We start from the raw sequence: 23437 nt of genomic DNA on the forward strand, positions 1-23437 counted from the left end.
GGGCTTTTTGCCTGTGTAAACTCTTCAACTCACAGAGGGACACTCGGACATCAGCCATCTCTGAAGTGAGCCATGTGGTCAACAGCCTGGCGGCATCAAAAACAGCACACCGCTGTTCCTGCACTGCTTTTGTCAACAAAACAAACTCACTTTCTTGTGACGCAAAGTATCTGAGCAGCAAGTTCAATCAGAGAATCCAATGCTCTTGTTTTTTATTTGTATTTAATCCGCTGTGCTTTTTATCATAATGTTTAAGTAATTGCAACATTTTAAGGTTGTTAAAATGCTGTGGCTTTTCCAGAGTAAAACCTTTGCCTTTTAATTCACGCGAAAGGATCATGTGATTTGCAGCATCACCACAAATTTGCTCCTGTGTTTCCTGTGACCCTAACTTAACCCATGACCACAGACTGACCTGTAAAGCAGCCTCCACCATCATGTCCCATTCAGCATCCCCCTCTAAGACTGTTGACACGTCTCCTTCACTCCTTGTTCCTCTCAACCACTCGCTTGTTTTTTCTTTTACATCCTGAGGCGGTGTGTGTGGTAAAGCGATGGGTACAGCTGCTGATTGAGCCAGCAACCCTGATGAGACTGATTCCTTGTGTATTGATTGAGCTGCTGGCTTTTATCTCCTTTGCTCTAAAAAGCAGTACATCTGGACTGATTAGCCGCTGTAGGCCACCTCTTTCCCCCTGCTCGCACCATTTCTCCCAGAGCAAGATATTCCGCCTTGATGCTGCTTGTGTGTTATGTGTCCTCGAGTGTGCTTGGACGTGCACGTGTGTGTTAAGGCAGAACGCAACGCAGAGCACTGGGAGCAATTAACTTCAGTCTTTCTCTCCTCTTTACTGCTGATTCTATTCAATCTGACAAAACACAAAAAAAGAAAGAAAAAACAATACAACAAAACCTCAGACCACACAGATCCTAATTGCCAACCTAATTACTGCACCAGTCACTCATTTAGACACTTAACAGGAGAGGGTAAAGCTGCGTGCATCACGACAAATCAAGCACCAGAATTGTGAGTACAGAAGCTTAAATCGCAGTTGCAGTTAATCCTTTTAGGGAAATTCTCATTTTGATTGAAAATTAAAAAAATTTAAGGTTACCATTTAATAGAGGCCAATTTTAAGGTTACTTGGTTGACGGGATTATGTGCCTTTAGTATGGTGGCGCCACCTAACCCTAAGCGTTGATCTACGCTTGACGCACCAATTGTAACAGCAGTACATCAACAGAGTCGTAAAATGCCTGTTTAGAAATCTACAGGGATATGTGATGTCGCTGTATGTTACCGTATTGAGAGGAACCGCATCGAACGGCCCTACAACCGTAGAAATGAGCACCATTATTTACAGTTTTCTGTCCCGAATCGTAATCAGAGACGTGCACTCCCCAGGCAGCTGCCTACTGGGGTGCAATCTCAGTCCCCACAAGCAGAAACACACCCATAAATTCAGACACTGAAGATTCAAATTGCCCAGGGCATAAATACAGAAACAAATTGCATGTAAATTCACAGGTGTGTGGTTGTGTTCATGTCTGTCGATGTGTGAATGTGTAAGGTCACCAACCAGTTCAGGGTTAGTTTTTTATCTAACATCTGCTAACAGACCTGGGCTGACCAGTTCTGTAGAAGATAATTAAATGAGTTCATTCATTTACAGCAACTCAGTACCATAACTCACCATTATTTTCTCATATAACTGAGGCATGTTTTCAGTGCTAAAACATCAAAACAGAGAGAAAATTTCAAAGCTGGCCTTGGTAGAACTTGTTATAATTTTAGTTGACTCTGAGCAAACAAATGCATAAAAGCTGCAAACATTTGGACTCATTATAGAATTTAGCTTTACAGCCAATAGAAATATAGCATCCGTCTGAACTGCATAATGGCGAGAAACCACTGTCGTCTTTTCTATTTTAGCTCACATTCTTCCACTTGCATACAGGAAAACAAATATCTGCTTAGGAAACAGTCTCTCATAATGTTTGCTTGAATATAACTATCTATACAAGTATTGATTAATGCTGTTTATGCATCTAACCTGTTCATGAATAATTCAAACAACATTTTATGGAGGAGTGCATCAATCCCACCTGTAGACACACACCCAGATATCTCCATACCAACCATAGCCCATTACAATAGGTTCAAAAAACATCTATATACTTAATGTCAGTTTTATTTGAACTCTAAAATGCATTTGCAAAACATGCAAGGCATACACTTTTTTCTTTACCAATGCACTTGTCCTGATTTGTTGCCAAGGTTTTCACGATTTAATGACACAACAGTTGCAGAGCAGGAATTTGTTTTTAAATCTGAAACTACATATTTTCATTCTCCCTTTTACCTTGGATGTTCAATTTAAAATTTGTGGATAAGTATTATGTGGTTCCACCTTGTGTGTTTGGTTTTCACTTCCTTGTTCTTTTTATGGTAAAGGGTAAATGGCCTGTATTTGTAGCACTTTGTTAGTGTTCTACAACCCCCCAAGGCACTTCAAAACACAATCAGTCATTCACCCATTCACACACACATTCACATTAGGGATGACCTATGATGTAGCCACAGCTGCCCTGGGGCACACTGACAGAGGCTAGACCTGCCAAACACTTGCGCCACCAGTCCCTCCAACCACCACCAGTAGGAAAGGTATGGTGTGGTGCATTGCATTGTGTTGTAGTGGAGTATGGTATTGTATGGTATGGTATGGTATGGTATGGTATGGTATGGTATGGTATAGTGTGGTGTGGTGTGGTATGGAATCATGTGGTGTGGTGTGGTATGGTATGGTATCTTGTGTTATGGTATGTATGGTATGGTATGGTATGGTATAGTGTGGTGTGGTGTGGTATGGAATCATGTGGTATGGTGTGGTATGATATGGTATCATGTGTTATGGTATGGTGTGGTATTGTATGGTATGGTATGGTATGGTATAGTGTAGTGTGGTGTGGTATGGAACCATATGGTGTGGTGTGGTATGGTATCATGTGTTATGGTATGGTGTGGTATGGTATGGTGTAGTGTGTTATGTTATGTTATATATAACTAGAATATTTACTAAGAAATCACAATGTAACCATAGAAATATTACTTGGTATATATGTTCTGTGTGTGCGTGTGTGTGTGTGTGTGTGTGTGTGTGTGTGTGTGTGTGTGTGTGTGTGTGTGTGTGTGTGTGTGTGTGTGTGTGTGGGTGTGTGTTAGGGCTGAAACGATTCCTCGAGGACCTCGAATAATTCGAGTACAAAAAATCCTCGAGGCAGAGGATTTGACTCGAGGCTTCGTTTAATTCATGTTTAATTAATTTATGGCTTTGCAATCGCCCGAGGTCATGTTTCACCCGGACCGAAATAAGTGACGCACATACACACTGCACTGAATGCACACGCGAGTAGCAAATATAACTTAACTTTCTCTTAAGCCATGGCGGACAACGTGGACCCCGGTGGAGTGCGAAAAAGACAGGAAATGTCAAAGGTGTGGGACCATTTTTCACGTCGTAAGGCGGAAAACGTAGTCCAGTGTAAATACTGTAAAATGGATTTAGCCTACCACAACACCACATCCTCGATGCTGCAGCACCTGACTGACCAGGAAACATCCACATGTAAATGTCACTTCTGCAAGCGGACTCAGAGCCTCTACAAGATAATGCATTTTAGCCTGTATTTCTATATATTCTGCGGACACTGCGACTTTTTCATTTGTAGCACTTGGTTTCAGCTCACACCACACATCTGATAGCAACATGTCGGTCTTAAAATGTGCTAAAAAGCCTCCTCTGGAGGTTTCTTCCTGTCAAAAGGGAGTTTTCCTCTCCACTGTCGCTAAATGCTTGCTTAGTATGAGGATTGCTGTAAAGTCACTGACACCAATCAGTGACTTGATGCAATGTGCTGGGTTCCTTATTTAAGAAACTTTTTTCTGATTGGCTTAATGAACTGACCTGTATTGGAATGTTTAGTATGTGAAGTGCCCTGAGACGACTGTTGTCGTGATTTGGTGCTATATAAATGAACTTTGATTGAATTGAATTATGTTATGTCATGGTGTAACGTGTTATGGTATGGTATGGTATGGCGTGGTGTAACGTGTTCTGGTATGGTGTGGTATGATGTTTATGTTTACGTTTATGTTTATTTATTTCGCAGATGCTTTTATCCAAAGCGACTTACAATTTATAACCTGCAGGGCATGTTGTGATCTGTGGGGGAAACCGGAGTACACGGAGGAAACCCACGCATGCATGGGGATAACACGCAACTCCACGCAGAAAGGCCGCGGCTGAGTTTCGAACCTGCGACCTTCGTGCTGCGAGGCAACAGTGCTAACCACTGCGCCACCATGCAGCCCATACCATACCATACTAAACCATGATGGGTTGTGTTATGGTATGGTATGGTGTGGTGTGGCATGGTGTGGCATGGTGTGGTGTGTTATGTATGGTATGGTGTGGTTTGGTATGGTGTGGTGTGGTGTGGTATGGAATGGTATGGTATGGTATGGTATGGTATGGTATGGTATGGTATGGAATGGTATGGCATGATATGGTATGTATGGTATGGCGTGGTGTGTTATGTATGGTATGGTATGGTATGGTATGGTATGGTATGGTGTGGCATGGTGTGTTTTGGTATGGTATGGTGTGGTATGGTATGGCGTAGTGTGTGATTGGTATGGTATGGTGTGTTATGGTATGGTAAGGTATGGTGTGTTATGGTATGGTATGGCGTGGTGTGTTATGGTATGGTATGGTGTGGTATGGTGTGTTAAGGTATGGTATGGTATGGTATGGCGTGGTGTGTTATGGTATGGTATGGTGTGTTATGTATGGTATGGTATGGTATGGCATGGTGTAACATGGTATGGTATGGTGTAAAGTGTTATGGTATGGTATGGTGTGTTATGTATGGTATGGTATGGTGTGTTATGGTATGGTATGGTGTGTTATGGTATGGTATGGTATGGTATGGTATGGTATGGCGTGATGTGTTATGGTATGGTATGGTATAGGGTCTGGTATGGTATGGCGTGGTGTGTTATGGTATGGTGTGGTATGGTGTGTTATGGTACGGTGTGGTATGGTATGGCGTGGTATGGTGTGGTGTGTTATGGTATGGTATGGTATGGTGTGGTGTGGTGTGGTGTGGTATGGTATGCTATGCTATGGTATGCTATGGTATGGCGTGGTGTGGCATGTTATGGTATGGTGTGGTGTGTTATCGATCTTTCCCATCGCCCAAACGAGCAGGGAATGGGAAGAATCAGGTCGCTAGTCTGTTCCAATCGTAAAACCGGTCCAGAATACTAGACCACGTCAATCATGGGACTTTTTTGGCTCCCTTCTGTGGTAGGTCAAGACATTTCTGGAGCAGTATGGTTAGCGTGGAGCAACAACACAGTCCACTGATTGGTTGACAGAAATATGTCACTAATTGAAACAAGCAAAACAAATGGAGTTCCGTTGTTGTAATTTCGTTAGCTGTACATGAATATGAAAACATGCCAGCAAGTAGCATCAAATTGTGGTCACCTTCAGAGTTCCATACATTTCTCACCGTCCTCGTGAGAGTCCACAGTAGGAGCTACACAGATCAGTAGTTTTTTTCTCAGCGGATGGCAGCCGAAGGATCAGAGCAAACGTCGGCACAGTGTCGGACCAAGATACAGAAATTAATGTTCAATATAGTTAATAGTTAAGGACAGAAACAGTCGAAGTGGATATTTTTTCAGATGTGAGAAATACATGAAGTTGCTAAGATGCACTGGATGTTATTTATAGCTAAAGGCAGCAAAGCAGGCCTCTGGACTTAGCGACTGCACTCTGGAGTCACATGTAGAGACTGTGGTAAGCATTTTGTTTTTGTCTTTAGCTATGTAGACCATTTATTGCAACACAGAAATACTGAATAACTGTACAACTTAGAAAATAGTGCATGATGGTTCGTTAAACCCCGCCTGCCAACATGATGGCCCAAACTGTGATCAAAACGCTTGCTTGAAAATTCTATAACCATACCGGAACACAGCAGTCCAGAAATAACCACACCACACTGGACTATTCCAGACCTGGCAACAGAAAAGAGCTGGTGTGGTGTGGTATAGTATGGTATGGTGTGCGGTCGGTAACAAGATGGCACCTGTGCTTGGCTTAGTCGCGGTTACAGGCCACTTTTTCAAACTTTTTTCCACCAACCTCCTCTTTTCCACCTTGCTCCTGTCTGTGATCCTCTTCGGTAGTGTCCCTGCTACCATCTCCCATGATCGCCAGACTCTCTTATTCTTCCGTTCGTTCACGATCGCCCAAGATGCACCAAGGACGTACCTCCCTGTTTGTCTAACTGAGTGGCGCGCTGGCCCGGAGCCAAACGACGATTCCAGTCAGCGATGTTTATCCGTACCCGGGAAAACGTCGGACGAAAAGAGGTAAACGAGCAGGAATCCAGGTGAGAATAAAACCTCTCTTAAAGCGTGGTTTATCTAGTAAACATCGGCGCAATCTTCTAGCTTCTTGTCCTTTGTTTGGCAACCTGAGAGCCACTTCTGCACTTCCGCCAGGCCGCGTTGGGGCACGATTTCTCCGTCCAAGTTTTTTAAGGTCTGTTTATCCTCATTCTTCAGTGGTTTCCCCTCCTGTTCCCTCCATGAGTGGTTTTTATAAACACCATGGATCTAACCCTGCTAATTTACATCCACTAACTCCAGCTGTTTCTGTAGTTTCTGATTCCTCCACATCACTCAGAATGGCTCTATTAAATACCCGCTCTGTTAACAATAAGTCCTTACAGCTTAAAGATCTAATTATCTCTAAAAACCTGGATTTTCTGTTTCTGACAAGTATGGCAGCAAACATCTGATTATTCTGGTCTGATTGAACTCTGCCCGAGTGGTTATTCATCCTTTAGCCAGCCCTGGGGTTCTGGTCGTGGTGGAGGCTTAGCTGTTGTTTTCAGAGACTATCTTCCATGTAGCTCTACAACCTCTGGTCACTTTGCTTCCTTTGAACTGAAGCTGATTAAAGTCAGGTGTAAGAACCCGTTCTACTGTGCTGTGGTCTAATGTCCACCTGGTCCAAACAGTTCTTTCCTTCAGGAGTTTAGTGACTTTCTATCCTCCACTGTGAAGCTGCCCAGACTGGTGCTTGTTGGTGATTTTAACATCCACGTTGATGATCCCTCAGATCACTTCACCATGAATTTATCCAGCCTCATGGACTCCTTCAGCTTTATCCAGCATGTTTCTGGCCCCACACACACCAGGGGGCACACTCTAGACCTTATTTTTTACCCTGAATCTAAATGCTGACAGTGTTTGTCCTGAGGACGTTTATATTTCTGATCACCACTACATTATCTTTAACTTGCCAGTTTCTGCGTCCCCACCTCCTGCTCGCCGTCTGGTTAGTTCTCGTTTTCTTAATGAGAGCACAGCTAGCAATATTTCTGCTGCATCTGATCCACCATGTTCTTCTGACAACAACCCAGATTCCTTGCCTTCTCAGTTTAATGAGCACTGCCTCTCCATTCTGGACAATATATGTCCTGTCAGATCCAGATCAGTTCCTGCAGTGAACCCTACTCCCTGGTTTAATGACAGCCTTCGCAGCCTGAAGCGCCAATGCAGAAAAATAGTGCGCTTGTGGAAGAAAACCCGTCCCCACATCCATCTGCTGCACCTAAAGGATCTTCTGACATCCTTTAACTCTGCAGTCGGAGACGCGAGGGTTGCCTATTTTTCCAACCTGGTGTCCCAGAGCAAAGGGAACCCCAAGGTGCTGTTTAACACCATCAGCAGTATCGTCTCTCCAGCCACTCCTACAGCCTCCATTAACTCTGTTGCAGACTGTGAAAACTTTCTGTCTTTCTTTGTGGACAAAGTCAATAGGGTCAAATCTAGCATCTCTCCCTCAGCCTTATCGCTGCCTCCCCCGACTCCAACCAGGCCCATCATCCTAGATAGCTTTGCTCCTGTTTCTTTGCCTGAGTTAACCAAACTAGTTAACTCTATGAAGACCTAAGGTAGCGCGACTCATGTTGCGAAGGACCACAGTCACCAATTCTTGTCATGTGTCTTGCCCATGTATGTCTAATATCTGAATTGTGTGTACTGAAACTCAATTTCATTTCTCTGTTTGTCTTGCACATGTGGTAGAATTGACAATAAACTTACTTTGACTTTGACCTCTGCATGCCCCCTCGACATCTTACCCTCATCGTTGTTTAAAAGTGCTTTTCAGTCCATCGGCCCCAGCGTGCTCTCTATAATTAATTCTTCTCTGGTCTCTGGTCAGGTTCCTGCTTACTTTAAGAACGCTGTAATCCACCCGCTTCTTTAAAAAACGAGTCTTGACCCCTCTTTCATTAGATGCTTCAGACCCATCTCTAAACTTCCGTTCATCTTCAAGATCTTGGAAAACTTTGTTCCTAAACAACTCACAGCTGCTCTTGATGAACATAACATCTATAATTGCTTACAGTCAGGTTTTCGTAGAGCTCATTCTACTGAAACAGCTCTTCTTAGGGTCTCTAATGACCTTCTGACTCACAGTGATGCAGGGGACTGTTCTGTTCTGGTCCTGCTGGACCTGACTGCAGCCTTTGACACTGTTGACCATCACCTGCTCCTGGAGAGGCTGAGAGACTGGGTAGGCCTATCAGGAACTGCTCTGGAGTAGTTCTATTCTTATCTTTCTGAGCGTTCCTTTTCTGTGGCCATCTCCAAGTTTAGGTCCTCCACCACCTTTCTTACCCATGGTGTCCCACAAGGTTCTGTGCTGGGGCCTCTGCTTTTCCTCCTCTATCTGCTTCCTCTTCAGCACATCCTGAGCTCCTTCAAAGGAATCTCCTACCATCTTTACGCAGATGACATCCAACTGTACATCTACTTTAAGCCCCATGAGATGTCTAAGCTGTAGCTGTTACACCTGGATGGCTGGGAGCTTTCTACAGCTGAATGAAGATAAGACTGAGATCATCATCTGTGCCCCAGACAAGCTGGTTCCCAAAGTCAGAGACTATCGTGGTCAGCTTGCTTCTCACACCAAACCCTCAGTCAGGAATCTTGGTGTGACCTTTGACCCAGCTCTCACCCTGGATTCTCATGTCAGTTCTCCTGTTCGCTCTTCCTTCTTCCATCTCAGGAACATTGCAAAGCTGAGTCCTATTCTGTCCCGCTCTGAACTTGAGACAGTTATCCACACCTTCATCTCCTCACGCTTAAGACTACTGTAACTATCTTTTCACATGTCTGAGCAAAACCTCCCTGAACCGTCTACAGGTGGTTCAGAATGCCTGTGCTCGGCTTCTGATCAAGTCCTCCAAACACACCCACATCACCCCGCTTCACCTCCAGCTTCATTGGTTGCCAGTCAACTTCAGGGTTCATTTCAAGATCCTGGTTCTGGTCTATAGGGCTTTACATGGACAAGCACCATCATACATTGGTGATCTTCTTAGTCCCTACACCCCCAGCAGGTTCCTGAGGTCCAGTGATCAAAGCCTATTGGTTGTGCAGCGCACCAGGCTAAAGACCAAAGGTGACAGATCATTTGCCTCTGTGGCCCCCAGACTCTGGAACTCTCTCCCACTGAGCCTGAGATCAGTGGGCTCGGTGGTCTCCTTTAAAAACTGCTGAAAACTCACTTGTCCAGGCTGGCTTTTGTGTGACGTTCATCACCCTCTCCTTTTTCTGTTCTCTCTACCTATTCCACCTTCCTCAGGATCCACTGATTTCCCTCTTTCCTATTCACTCTCTCTTTCTTTACATTTCTAATCACAATTGTCTATATTTTGCTCATTTTAAATATATTTTCAATCATTTTCTAAATTCTTTTTTAAATTTTTACATTTTTTGTTTTTGTGAAGCGCCTCGTGATTTTTATCTTGAGAGGCGCTATAGAAAAGATCTTTTCTTCTTCTTCTTCTTCTTTTGAAGAATAAACCAGAAAATACTGGTTATCTCATATTTGGGGAAACAAATTTAGTTTAATCGAAATCAACAGCTAAAAGCACAGCACAGTATTTTTATATTTGACTAATGTGAAGTAAACGGAAGAAGTTACTATTTGGAATACAGCACAAGTTCATTTCTAGACAACTATAACTCTATGAGGATTGGAGCTTGACTGTGAGATTTTGATTTGAACTTTATAAAATCTGATGTGCAGTATAAGAGAACTACTGAGAACTGTTTGAGTTTCAGGGTCACTCATTTATGTGGCATATTCAGGGTCATTTGCGTAAGGCGTGGTGGGTGGGGGGGTCACTGGCGGAGGGTGTTGGGAGCTTTAGTTTAGTATGCAGGGAGGCAGGGGAGGGAGGGCATGCGACATCCACAGAGAGCCAGAACCCTCGCTGACCTCTGTCTATAATTCATCCCCTGGAATATGGGGCACATCAAACCGCGGTTTCTTCCCACCCAAAAAGAGGAGAGAAAACCTTTTCACTTTGTTGCATGGCACTATGACCCTGTATTAAAGCAAGTAGCCGGAGAAACCCTGGAAACGTTACAGTCATAAAATTTTCAGGCCTCGTCCCAGGAGATCGTATCCAGCAAGTCCTGGCTTCATGGACAGGAGGAGACTGAGGAAAGACCTCATGCTGACGGGAGGAGCAGCACAAAGTCAGTGTCTGGTTAAGGAGTAAACGCTTTCCTTTCATCTGAGGTGGAGCCAACAGGTACGCATACAGGCAACAACACTCAAATACTCATTAATATAAGATTATTTGAGTGTGTGTGTTTTAGGAAGCAATGAAAATGAATAAAATGACAATATGATCACAAGATCAGGCCCTCGGGATGGCAATATCCACAACCTACCAGTCTTTTTTCCTCCGGAGTTTCATTAAGAATGTTGAAATAAAACTCTGTGTGTGTGTGTGTGTGTGTGTGTGTGTGTGTGTGTGTGTGTGTGTGTGTGTGTGTGTGTGTGTGTGTGTGTGTGTGTGTGTGTGTGTGTGTGTGTGTGTGTGTGTGTGTGTGTGTTGAATAGAACTCACCAGATACTGTAAACTGCTTTTGATGTTCTCCGCGTCCCTGTAAAAAAACAACACATTTGCAACTGTAAATAGTCAACAAAAGAAATCACTTAATGATTAGATGTGCTTGTCTTCAATTTCTCAGCATACTAAAACAATAGTAAAATGTCATAATTTTTTTTATCTTATTATACAAAATGTTTGCAAAAATTAAGAAAGAAAATCTGAAGAAAAAAAAGTAGTGTTTTGCTGTGGAGCAGATTATTTTTCTGTAGTCGACTAATTTCAGCTCCAACTACGATGCAGTTTACAACTCAAAAACATCCTAATCATATAATCAGGGAAAATGATCTAAACTACATCAAGGAGGTTTTGGATAATCAAAAGGAAATAAACAAATAGAGGTTTGAACCCAACTGTTCACCTTTCAGGCTGTATGCACAGTTTTGCATCTTACACCAGACAGAGGTTAACTAATATTGTCACCACACTGCTGGCAGTCATAATGATGATTTCCAACTACAAAGAAAGAGCAGGGAGCTTATTATATGTGAATTAATTTACAAAAAAATGTGTGTATGATTATCGTGGTAGCAACAGCCGAACGGCGAGCCGAGGAAGTGGAGGAGGAGTGGGGAGCGGTCTGTTTTAAAAAGAGCAAATTGGCAGTAAATAATAGATGCAATTTTGGCACATTTCAAATTTGCAGCAGTGGAAATCAAAAGATCAAGAGAACACAAACAGCCCCCATCTCCGATCCCAGCACCCCTCGTCCAATCCTGGCCTCCATTGCTGACAACTCCACCCAGGCTGTGGCATTTTACCATGTGTGTGTGTGCGTGTGTGTGTGTGTGTGTGTGTGTGCGTGCGTGTGTGTGTGTGTGTGTGTGCGTGCGTGTGCGTGTGTGTGTGTGTGTGTGTGTGTGTGTGTGTGTGTGTGTGTGTGTGTGTGTGTGTGTGTGTGCGTGTGTGTGTGTGTGTGTGTGTGTGTGTGTGTGTGTGTTGAGAGGAGTACAGCTTATCGACAAGCTTCAGTTGCTAATGCAGCTGGCAGCATCACGGTGTAAATCTACACCATCTCTAAAATTACATACTGTCTAATCTATCCCAATGTCCAACTTCCTCCCCCAATATTCCTCTGTGCATCTGTCCATCCATGTCCCGTATGACCACACGTCATCAAATTTTTTAAAAGGGCTGAAATGTCAAACAGAAAAAGAAAACGATGTTTACTTGTTTACTCTGCACAAGTCAACCACTTAAGGCAAACTTCATCTAGCTGTAATTAGATTACATTCTGACAAACACCCCGCCACATTCATTATACATGACGGGAGCCCAGCAACTAGACAGCAAGACATTTGTTACTGTGGTGACAGTGTGTGTAATCCGCTAATGAAGCACAATTAGTGAGAAACAATCCAACACAGGGGAGACGGAGCGCTTGATCCTGCCTCCTCTACTCATTTCCTTTCTTTTTCCTGTTCATCTCACTCCTCACTCATTTAAACGTTTTTTTTTTCCTTTTCTTGTTTTTTCCCCCCTCATTTTATTAACCTCTTCACATACATTTAATCTCTCTCTTTCATCTGTTGTTCTGACTTCATCAAGGGCAAGCTGTCCAGTGCTGTCCGCACTGGGGCCAAGGGGATCGCTCTATCCATTAGACATGCAAACACACACACACACGATTTTACATCCTCGTCTCTCTTTTCAAAACATCATATAATCTGCCGAGGTCTTTGGGGACAGAGTTTTCCTTTCCTCCTATCTCTCTCTTCCCTCCTCAGCGCGTGTGTCTTCAACGCAGAGGCAGCATCGATTTCTGAATTACGCCACAATATTAAATAATTAATATACTTGCAATGATTGATGTTTTGCATTAGGCCAATATTAGGTTATCAATCAAAATCCACTTGGTTTAATGTAATAATATTGAAAATGTGTCAGTGCCTGTTCATCCAATTTGTAGTGGATGCAGGCTAGATAGTAATGGTGGTGTAGCACAAGGCCTCAGAGACACTATGGCCTGCTTACTACAACCGCAGGAGCGCATTACAGCTCCAGAACACAGCAGGAAAAAGGGAGGGGAGAGCTGGAACAGGACGGGAAGCGCAGACATGGAAACAGAAGAATGAAGCCGATATACTCGGATGTACCGGCAAAAATGGTAAAATGGTAAATGGCTGTATATGTATAGCGCCTTCTTAAACCCCCCTAGGCGCTTCACAACACAATCAGTCACACACACATTCACATGCTGGTGGAGATGAGCTACGATGTAGCCACAGCTGCCCTGGGACGCACTGACAGAGGCAAGGCAAGGCTGCCGAGCACTGGCGCCACCGGTCCCTCCGACCATCACCAGCAGGCAAGGCGGGTTAAGTGTCTTGCCCAAGGACACAACAGGAGAATTCTCTGGTCGGAGCCTGGATTGAACCTGCAACCTTCCGATTACTGGACAACCCGCTCTACCTCCTGAGCTACTGCTGTCCCATTAAAAGATCGAGATGTTCTCAAGGTGTGGAATGGATTTCCTTTATTTCAACATAATTTAAAGAAACTATAATTTTTATTCAAAATCTACCTGCTCTGAAGTAAATTGATTGAGTTTGTGGTGAGATTAAAGAGCAAGTCACTCCCAAATAAACTTTTTTTTGCTGATAAACTAAATAAACAAGTGTCTAATCGTGCTGCACACACGTGTCGTCAATAATTTGGCACTTCAGTGCATCTTTGTTAAAATTTAAATATTCTGCCTAAAACTGGCAGTGTTGTGCCGTTGTCAGGTAAAAACTCTCCACTGTATTCTAATTTAAATCTGCCACCGCTATTGGCTAAGAGGTATAGTATGATGTCATCTGATACATTATGATGTCACAATGCTGTCGTGAGCCTGTGTGTGTGTGTATTTGTTAGCAGCTCCGCCCCCTCGGTCTGCCAGGAAACAGCATTTGTTGCATTTTTCAAACATGAAGTGGGAGTGGAGTTAGAATCTGGTAGGGGTTGACTTGCTCTTTAAGTATAAACCAACCAATATTTTTTGACATTATTTTCTTCTGCTAATGATATTTTGGATGCAAGACCAGCAATGAAATCCTAACAAATCTTTTTATTAAGTTTGGATATTATGCTGATATGGTAGCCTGGCACACTGTTGTATATATGTGAATATATAGTCTGGCCACAGTCCATTGACGGCATACAACGTGATGTTCTCACTGCTACGGATGTCATTTAACGAGGCATTCCGCAATCCTCCGTCAAAGAAGACGTAAATACATCCTTTTTCTAAATAAATTAAAGTACCTCCATCTCTTGACTCAAAGAAAAGCCCAAATCAAAATAGTCCAAAGTTGATGCCAAAGCGGTTTCAAACTAGCAGTCACCGTCTTTGTTTTATCTGTAACATCCTGCCCACCAACAGAGTCCTGAGATTGGCCCACAAAACCAGTAGAGCACTGTGATTGGATCGCCAAACTGTTTCCATCTTAGTTTCACTCAGCCACACTAACATCCCGTCCACTTGACTATGACAGAGGGCTGTGATTGGCCCACCAAACAGATATAGTGATTGGTACCGCGACTGAACTGCTACAGATGTCAGTCAACGAGGCAGTCCAGCATACATCTTTGAAGAAGCAGAGAAGAAGACAAAAATACATTGTTTTTCTAAATAAATGTGCTGTGATTGGCCAGCCATAATACTGGGGCTGTGGAAGTTCCAATCGAGCATTGCTAGACCAACATGCAAAGCAAAATTATTTTTGCTTCGGCAAATGATGGTCTAGATTCTTGTATACTGATATGGACCAACCAGCCATCAGTTTTTTACTTGTTGCTCAGATGACTTTTAACAGAGACGTATTCTAGCTGCACAAAAATGGGATAAATTGTAATAGCTAGAAACTTCTATCGTGGTACTCCAGTCTTGACAATCAATGAGGAGAGACCTTGGTCTGAAGTGGTGAGGAAGAAAGCAAAACCAGAAAGGCATCAACTTGTATTATGGTTAGGTCTAGTTAATGCTGTCTGATAAAGGTTCCTTTAGCTCAAACAACTAGAACGTTATTGTAGATTCAACATAAAGGTTACATAATTACTTGTATACCAACAGTCTGGTTCGGCTTCTTATGACCCTCCATCTGCTGGACAAGTGGGCATAACAAATGAAGCACCAGAAGAAGGTGGCCCAGTCCTAAGAATCACATTTTCCTTTCCAACATGCAGACTAAAAAGCCAGCTGATGGCAACAGTGTGATACTTTGAGCATTTTTAGCTTAAAAACCATGTGGATGTTTGTCTCACATGAACCAACAACCTAAACACTGTTGCTGACCAAGTACAGTCCTTCCTGGAAACGGCAATCCATCATGGAGGTGGCCTCTTTCAGCCGAATAATATGCCATGACAAAATAAATACACCAAGAATGGTTTAAGAAGCAGAACAATGGGTTTGAGGTCTCGACTTACGCTAAAACTTCTCCAGACCTCGGATCAATCGAGCAGCTGTGGGATGTGCTGGAGAAACAGTTTTTGATATATGATGATGCCACCTTACAAGTTAAAGGAACTCAAAGCATCTGAGGGGTTGATGCCAGATGCCACAGAAGACCTTAGAGATAAGAGTTGGTGACGTAATTGTCCAAGGACTTTTATGCAACAAAATTACAGCTGGCATCATTAAACAGCTTCATATTCAATGCCCGAAAAAGTGATTAATAAACAATCACAGCCATAACAATATGTGTTCTAAAAGTGCTTAAAATCATATGTTGGGAATTCCTGGGAATAAGAAATCTTAAATTTAAAGCTGTAAATAAAACATTTTTGAGTTGAGGATATTCAGAACTCATACTGAAGTAAAAATAAAAATTTGTACTGGTCATACTGGTCAGGTATGAGCTGTCCTCCCTGTTTGTTGCAAGGAAGACCTTGACGCAGGATAATTTAAATGATCAACGTTTGAATAAGTCTTATGTTTCATGCCCAACCCTGTTTTCCTTTTCCAAAGTGCTGCAAGGCAGCAAGACAGAAAACCTGACAGAAAATGGCAAGTGAGCAAGGAAGGACAGAGACGGAGAGTAATGTACTGCTGTTCCAGGAAACGGTAATTAGTTATCTGTGGTCAATTAAGTTAAACTGGACAAACAAGTGTGAGTGTTAAAGTGAGCCTTGGCAAGGTCAATACTGACCAATTTAACATGGTTGTTGGATCCATCACGCTGTCTACACTCTGCTGCTTTTCTTATTCCAGCTCCTTTTCCCTCCCTCACCTCTCCTTCTGCTATCCACTCCAATACCTTTTCTCTTCTTGCCGACTCTCTCGCCGCATTCCCTCTACCTCCATCATTCACAGTGCATGCTCCATTTCAGTGTCCAAATCCTTTTTTTGTCTCCCCTGCTCCCTAATGACAATCTTTAAGCCGTTGCCTCATCTTACCTCTTTTCTTTCCCTCTATCTTTCCTCGCCTGTCATTTTGCCCTCTTTCAATCACTAGTCTGCCTCTCCTTTTCTTCCCTTTTCTGTCTCTCCCTCTCTCCCCTGAACCACCCTCACCCCCACGTGCCCCTGCACTCCTGCTAGCAGACAATTAATTACAAAGCCTGCGCCAGATGAGTTGTCATTTGTGGTCAAGTTTCTAATAATTGCATTAGGTTTTCAGGTTCCTCTATGATGCCCTCCCTTTCTCTCCCTCACCCTCTGTTTTTCTTTCTATTTCTCTCTTTAGTTGAATCCCCTCACCTCCCCCACCACCTTTTGACATGACAGAGATGAATCTTTAGTCAGTCAATGGAGGCGACAGAGGGACTTAAAATGCAGAGGCAGTCATTTGATTTCCAGCTAACAGAGCTGCCCATTAGCCCAGCACTCATCAGCCATGCATTACCTCTCAGACCTGCTGTCCTGAACGAGAAAGCTTTAACCCTTTTGCTGTCTGTCCACTACTGGCCACTTTTACCATGGAAAACTCACAATGCTTTGATTGTCTCCTGTAGGAATGTGCAAGATGCAGAGCAATAGCAGTAGTTGATATTTAACAATAAAAAATGCAAAACAGCTGTTTTTGTGGACCTTTCATACTTCATTAACTGCTAAATATAAAATATTTGTGACCAAGGAATGGTAAAAAAAACAACTAATTAATCACAAATCATTCTTCCAGTTTTTAAGCATCCCAAAGACATTCCAACATAAATGTGAAATTTATACTTCAGTCACAAAGTGGGTAATTAACCAACCTCTACTTCAATCCAGCTAACCAAGATTGGCATTATTGGTTTTAAATCATAAAATACAGTGTATATATATATATATATATATATATATATATATATATATATATATATATATGTATATGTATATATATATATATATCATAATACATTTTCACATTTGACTAGGGAAGCTCGATATTAGCTTTTCTGTTGATATACGATAAACCAATATTGTCTGACTCTTAATTTCCGATATCAATATAAACTGATAATATTTGCAGGGCAACCCTCTAAAACCAAAAATAAGATAAACTAAAACTTTTTAGGGTACTAACATCACATATCTCCTATCATGTATAATATGTGTACGCTATGTAAAAGTTGGGTCATTATAAGATATTACATTTTAATTACGATATTAACGGTAGACTGATGATATCGGACATCTCTAAATTTTACTCAACTATCTGTCTTTTCATTTTTTGTCCAAGGATAATATTCCTATAGATTCCAAACATGAATTCACTTTGGACAGTTACCTGAAAGATAAAATACATTCACAAGGCCCGTTTCCGTTATGTGACATTCCTGGTATTTTTACTGGACATACGTGTGTGTCTCAGTTTCAGCGGAACGGCGCGAATGGACCACTTACTGTGCCCTTTCAGGTACCAAACAAGGACCTGATTGGGGTATGAACTCACAAATGGCCAGGTAGAGTAGCTGGGTGGGAGTTCTGATTAACTTGGCGTTTGTAAAACTGGAACAATTGCTGGCAAAAAAAGATTTCCTTTCCGAGAGGAACTCTTCTTTTGTTCATTGCTGTGTATAGCTTAGCAAACAGAAACACAGCAACCATCCCTGCTTCTTACATTGTCAGTCTCCCATCATTCTCTGCTGCTGCAAGCGTCATTTGGCGATGATCAATGACGTCGCTCACTTGTCAAAACAGTCACTATACGCTGACCTCTTACAAAATTCCTTAAACGGACATTTTTGTATGGAGACAAAGGCTTAGAGACTCAACCAGGAATATTTTCCCCGTCATCTTCCCTCCTCCCAGAAATGTCCCGTAACTGGACCTATAGCAGCAAAGAATGTTCTCACGTCAGTTTTGGTGAAACACACAAGAGCCAGCCCATCAGTTCCACACTTAACAGTTTATCTACATCTTAAGGACAACAAAAACACTTTTGAGGACATCAGTGTGTCCCTAGGAACAACAGGTGGCTTGAATAAGGAGTAAAAGAAGCAATTTATGTTTGAAATTATGTCAAATCCCCCCACGTGACCTGAAAATGTATACAAAATGTTGCAAAAGTATTGCAAGTACCAATCCAGAGTGATTTTTTTTTGTTGCAATTTCAAGTCTCCAACTAGGTGCCAACAGTCGCAGCCCAGTAAGATACTGGCAGGAAGATCCATTTTTCTTGGATTCCTTCAAAAATGGTTTTCAGCCCCGAGCAGCCTCTCAGCCCTCAAGCTGATATCAGTGAGATTGTGAGGAGGGAACCAGAAAGGAGCAGCGAAGGAAGACAGGACACTACGGCGCTATGAAAGAGACATCACTCATAAGTGTGTGCATGTGTGTGTGTGTGTAAGACAGAGATGGTGTGTGCATCCCATTTACCACAGTTGCATGCCTTGTCAAGCGTGTCATTGAGCCCTCATATGTTGTTTGACTGCTGATAAAATGGCAGGCATATTTATTAAAGACTCAATGTGATGGGGACACATTCACATTCCGACAGGATGCACAATCCCCAAATACACAGCCTGCATCAGTGACATCTGCCTGTTTAACTATTAGAAGGTGAAAGCTTGATATTGAGCAACTGAAGAACAGGAAGGGAAATGCACATGCATGCGCGTGCACACACACACACACACACACACAGCCAAGCTAAAGCATGGAGTGCAGCTTTCCCTCAGGCCTGATTGCCATCTCCATAGTCCCTTTTTAACAGAGCTGCCAATTGAAATTGAAATTGTATTCTTGTATGTGCTATCAGAGCTACCTCTCAGGGTTTAATACAGCTAAGAGGAAGTTAGAGGGACAAACTCACAGACTGACAGAACGGGATAATGCAGGGGTAAGTCAGGAGCTGTCAGTCTTTAATGCAGAACACTTAAGACAGAACAAAAAACGTATCTCCCCATGCTTTCTATGTAAATCCACAAACAGGCATACAGTTGGGAGGGAATAAGCCGCCCTCTTTCTGGTGGTGGTGGTGATGGGGGGGGGGTACTTTAGCATAATCCCAAAATGGTAGCGTGAGGCAGTCCATTAAAAAGGCAGCTAACAAATTCAGCACTTTATGTTTCTCAGAGGGGGGGTTGAAGTGCAGTCAATAAAACAGTCAGGAGAAGAAAGATACAAAAAAAGACGCTGATTTAAAGCAACTTCTGGCTTCTTAAACAGAACACACCTGTTCATACGGGGTGAGTAAAAAATGACTAAATGTCACCAAACACTCCCCTTTAATTTGTTTGTCAATTATAAAATAATGAAAAAATATGTTAGCAACAGTAAAATCTGATGAGTACAAGTTAGAGAAAACCAGAAATCCTAAGTAAGCTTTGAGCTGATTCAATAGATTTTGGGGTTAAAGAAAAAAGAGGCAAGATAAGTTTAAAGGGATACTTTGCAATTTTATCATATTTTTAAGTCATTTTCTTGAGCCAGGATGTGCTAAAATGACCATTACAGCAGGGCTATTCAATTCCGGGCCTCGAGGGCCAGTATCCAGCACGTTACAGTTTCAACTCTGCTTCAACACACCTGATATCCATCAGCAGGTGATTAACAGACTTCTGCTGAGCCAGATGATCTGCTGCTGCACAGGTGATTGAACCACTGAATCTAGTGTGTTGGACTAAAGAAACCACTAAAACGTGCTGGATACAGGCCCTTGAGGCCCGGGATTGAATAGCCCTGCTTTACAGGGTTAACGAAAGGCCACCCAGCCCCTATGGCCCCCGTGACCAGAATATTCCACTAGCAATTTCAGACTGGCGGGCTGCTCTGTTGGGACCTGGAAAACATTGAGCTGACATACCTGGTGCTGAAATCTGCTTCCAGCACAATTCCTGCATATTTTAGATCATGAAAACAGCAGATTTGTTTAATTTAGTGATGAATTACTAGACGCTAAGGAAGGCTGGGGAGACATTTTAGACGTTAGATTAAGGTTTTAAAAAGATGGATGCACAGCGAGGAGATAGGTTTTGCTTTTGGTTCTACAAACAGACACTAGGGGGTGCTAAAAACAAGTCAAAACTGCCTAGTTCTTCTTTTCATGACTTCATTTACAATTATTCAAAATGATCTCAGATAATCATCTTGAGGCTGCACAGGCAGGCATAACACTGAGAAACATGCCTGAAACTACACAATCAAGGCTGAGGAAAGACCAAAACAGGCCAAAAAAGAAAAAGTGCTTACTTCAGCCACATGTTGGTACCTGCAACTTTTTGGTTGAGCTGGAAACAAAAATGAATGGACAAAGAAACAGAAAAAAAAAGGTCCCCCTGCAGGAAACCCTTTCAAGCTGTGGACGTGTTGGTTGTGAAAAACATTTGCAAAATGCTTTCCAAAACACCTCAAAACGATTTCAATTGTGTTGTGTGACAAAATGAAGTCACTGTGACTTAACTGCATAAGGAAAACATCCACAACTAGTCCACCTGATTATGTAAATAATCTGTCACAAACAAGTTATACATGCTAATCCAGTGTGATTCTGCAGAAAATCTCACTTTTTTGTGATTTTGTATCTTCAGCTAATAACTACCAGTTGTCATTATCCACACCTATTCAGTGCTGACTGTAGTTAGCTATTAGAGGGAAGTTTTAATGAAACCAGACTTTATTTAGGTGTGTAACATAGAAGAGAAGGTCAAAGGTGGAGTAGGAAAAAAGGGAGACAGAGAGCAATTTCCTCGAGGTTTTCCTGAATAGCAGGAGGTCCTTTTCATCCGTCCCTATTATCACCCATCCTAATCAAAGAAATACCTCTCCATTATTGAGAATGAGACAATGCCCGTCCAAAACATCTCTGCCTGCTCCAAAACTATGTAGATTGCAATAGTGGAGTACAAAGGATGAAGCACTGTGCTGTATGACAGGAGGGACGCTTGTGTTAAAGTCACATGTGGAAATCTTTTGGCTCTCCTCGCAGCCCCTGAAAAACTGATGGGAAACAATGGCAGCCCGGCACAGCATCTGTCATGGCACAATATAAAAGATGATCTTGGCACTGAATGGACACACACACACACACACACACACACACAAAGAAAAAAGAACACAAGAGAGGGAGGAAGACGGGGGAAACAGAGGGGAGAGGAAGGGGAGGGCCGGGCGACGGGGGTAATTCATTTGCAAATCAGGCCCTGGTGCTCAGGTCTATTTCAAGCTGCCAGTGGGTGCCAGGAGTTAACAAGGTAATCAGTTTCTATCCTGCCCTTCAATAGTGCATCACACCCTCATCCAGAGAATACACAGGCCTTTCTATAAAAGTAGATAGGGAAATAGCAATATGGCTGCGACCAGCAGCGCATACAATTCACACACACATAGTTAATAATAGCCTTGTATCAACAACACGTAACTAGGCAGATAAGGAAAGTCAAAACGAGTCACTGATTGATCTGATTGTTCGATGTTTCACTGAAAAGCTAAATATTTCCATGTTTCAGGCTGAGTGATTGACAGCTTTTTCCACGCGTGTTGTACTTCATGTGTTGAATTATCAACAAATAAACACATTTGTTAAAAATCTGATTAACCGTGTGCCGAACTGTATTTTCAAAGGCTGAAATCAGCTCACACACAAACATTAATAATAAAGATCTCACTTCTGTTCACATCGTTTGTTCGATCGAGCTTTCTGAATAGTTTTTAACGATCTCTGTGCACACAGACCTTGATTTCTGTTCTCCTCGCCAGTTTGTTTATTTTACCAAATGAGAAAGTGGAATCAGGGACAATGCTGCTCTGGACCTGACATGCAAAGTGTTAGAAAGCAAACGGAGCTAAACCTGCTCTAATCCTCTCTTCCTCTTTCTGTATCCTTCTGTTTAGCCTGTGTCAGCTGTAACCGGCTGGCCTGAGAGGCAGTTAGTTCTCGTTAGACCCTCATTTGCATAATCAATATGACAACCTTATTTTTCTGATGCAAACTGGATTTCACTGCTGAGCTGTATTTGTTGGTGTGTGTGTGTGTGTGTGTGTGTGTGTGTGTGTGTGTGTGTGTGTGTGTGTGTGTGTGTGTGTGTGTGTGTGTGTGTGTGTGTGTGTGTGTGTGTGTGTGTGTGTGTGTGTGTGTGTGTGTTGTGTGCCCAGTCTGCTCCTGGCCAGCTTCAGTCATGGCCCTCTTTAGCCCTAATTAGATTAGGTGCGATTATCCCGGCTCTACCTTACAAGTGTACAGGCGGAATAAGGTGGCCACAAAGGCCAGCCTGTCACAGGCACTGGGCTCTGGTCCGCAGGTTATCAAGGTCCGGAGAGACACACTGCGTACATTGTTATTCATATCATCTACGCTGTTCTCTACTGTGCCATTTTTTTACCCCCCTCTCCTATGTCTGTGGTGTCAAACTGGCGTATTAGCTGGCTCGGGTAAGTCTGTGGGTTTTTTTTTTCGTTCTGTCTGTCCATCAGAAAACAAAACAACACCGCCCTGAGCACTTTGCACACTGGCCTAGAGGGAGAAATGTCTGGAGTGTGCACATGTGTGTCTTTATGCCTTTCTGTTTGTCTGTCTACAGACTTTGAGGGAAAGTGGCACAAAAGGTAGCAAACGGCGCTCTCACACTAATGCAAAGTGACAAACGAACACTGCAAGACTAAAATGCACACAACGATGTCGTGGACAAAATGGTTAACTCCACAGCTCGCATGCAAATAACTATTCCACTGTAAAGACTTGACTGTCGTCTAATTAACTCAACAAAGAGGCTTTCTGTTTAAGCGCAAACCCTCCAAGAAATAAAGACAACCTGAAACTGTCACAAAAAATCTGGACCAGACTTATAGCTGTGTTTAAAAGCTTTGAAGTCAATTAGATTCTAGTTATATCGACATAAACGTTGCCAAGTTTTAACCATTTCATTAGGTAAATTTGTTTTTAGTTAATTTGCTTTTGAGTTGTGACCATTTTTCATGTTTAATATGTTTAGATTGTTGTGAAACACTCACAAATAAAAAAAATACACTTTA

The 23437-nt window shown here is 42.5% G+C and overlaps 1 protein-coding gene across 3 annotated transcripts in view; it reads right to left on the reverse strand.

The window, feature by feature from the left end:
- Positions 1-23437, reverse strand: part of rsrc1 (arginine/serine-rich coiled-coil 1) — a 168484-nt gene that overhangs the window by 99406 nt on the left and 45641 nt on the right. For all 3 annotated transcript variants that reach the window (XM_054743396.1, XM_054743395.2, XM_054743394.2), the window contains one exon: positions 11017-11053. In XM_054743396.1, coding sequence (XP_054599371.1) covers positions 11017-11053 — 37 coding nt within the window. The remainder of the gene's footprint in view (positions 1-11016; positions 11054-23437) is intronic.

This window comes from Nothobranchius furzeri, chromosome 13, assembly GCF_043380555.1.
Source record: "Nothobranchius furzeri strain GRZ-AD chromosome 13, NfurGRZ-RIMD1, whole genome shotgun sequence".
Taxonomy (NCBI): Eukaryota; Metazoa; Chordata; class Actinopteri; order Cyprinodontiformes; family Nothobranchiidae; genus Nothobranchius; species Nothobranchius furzeri.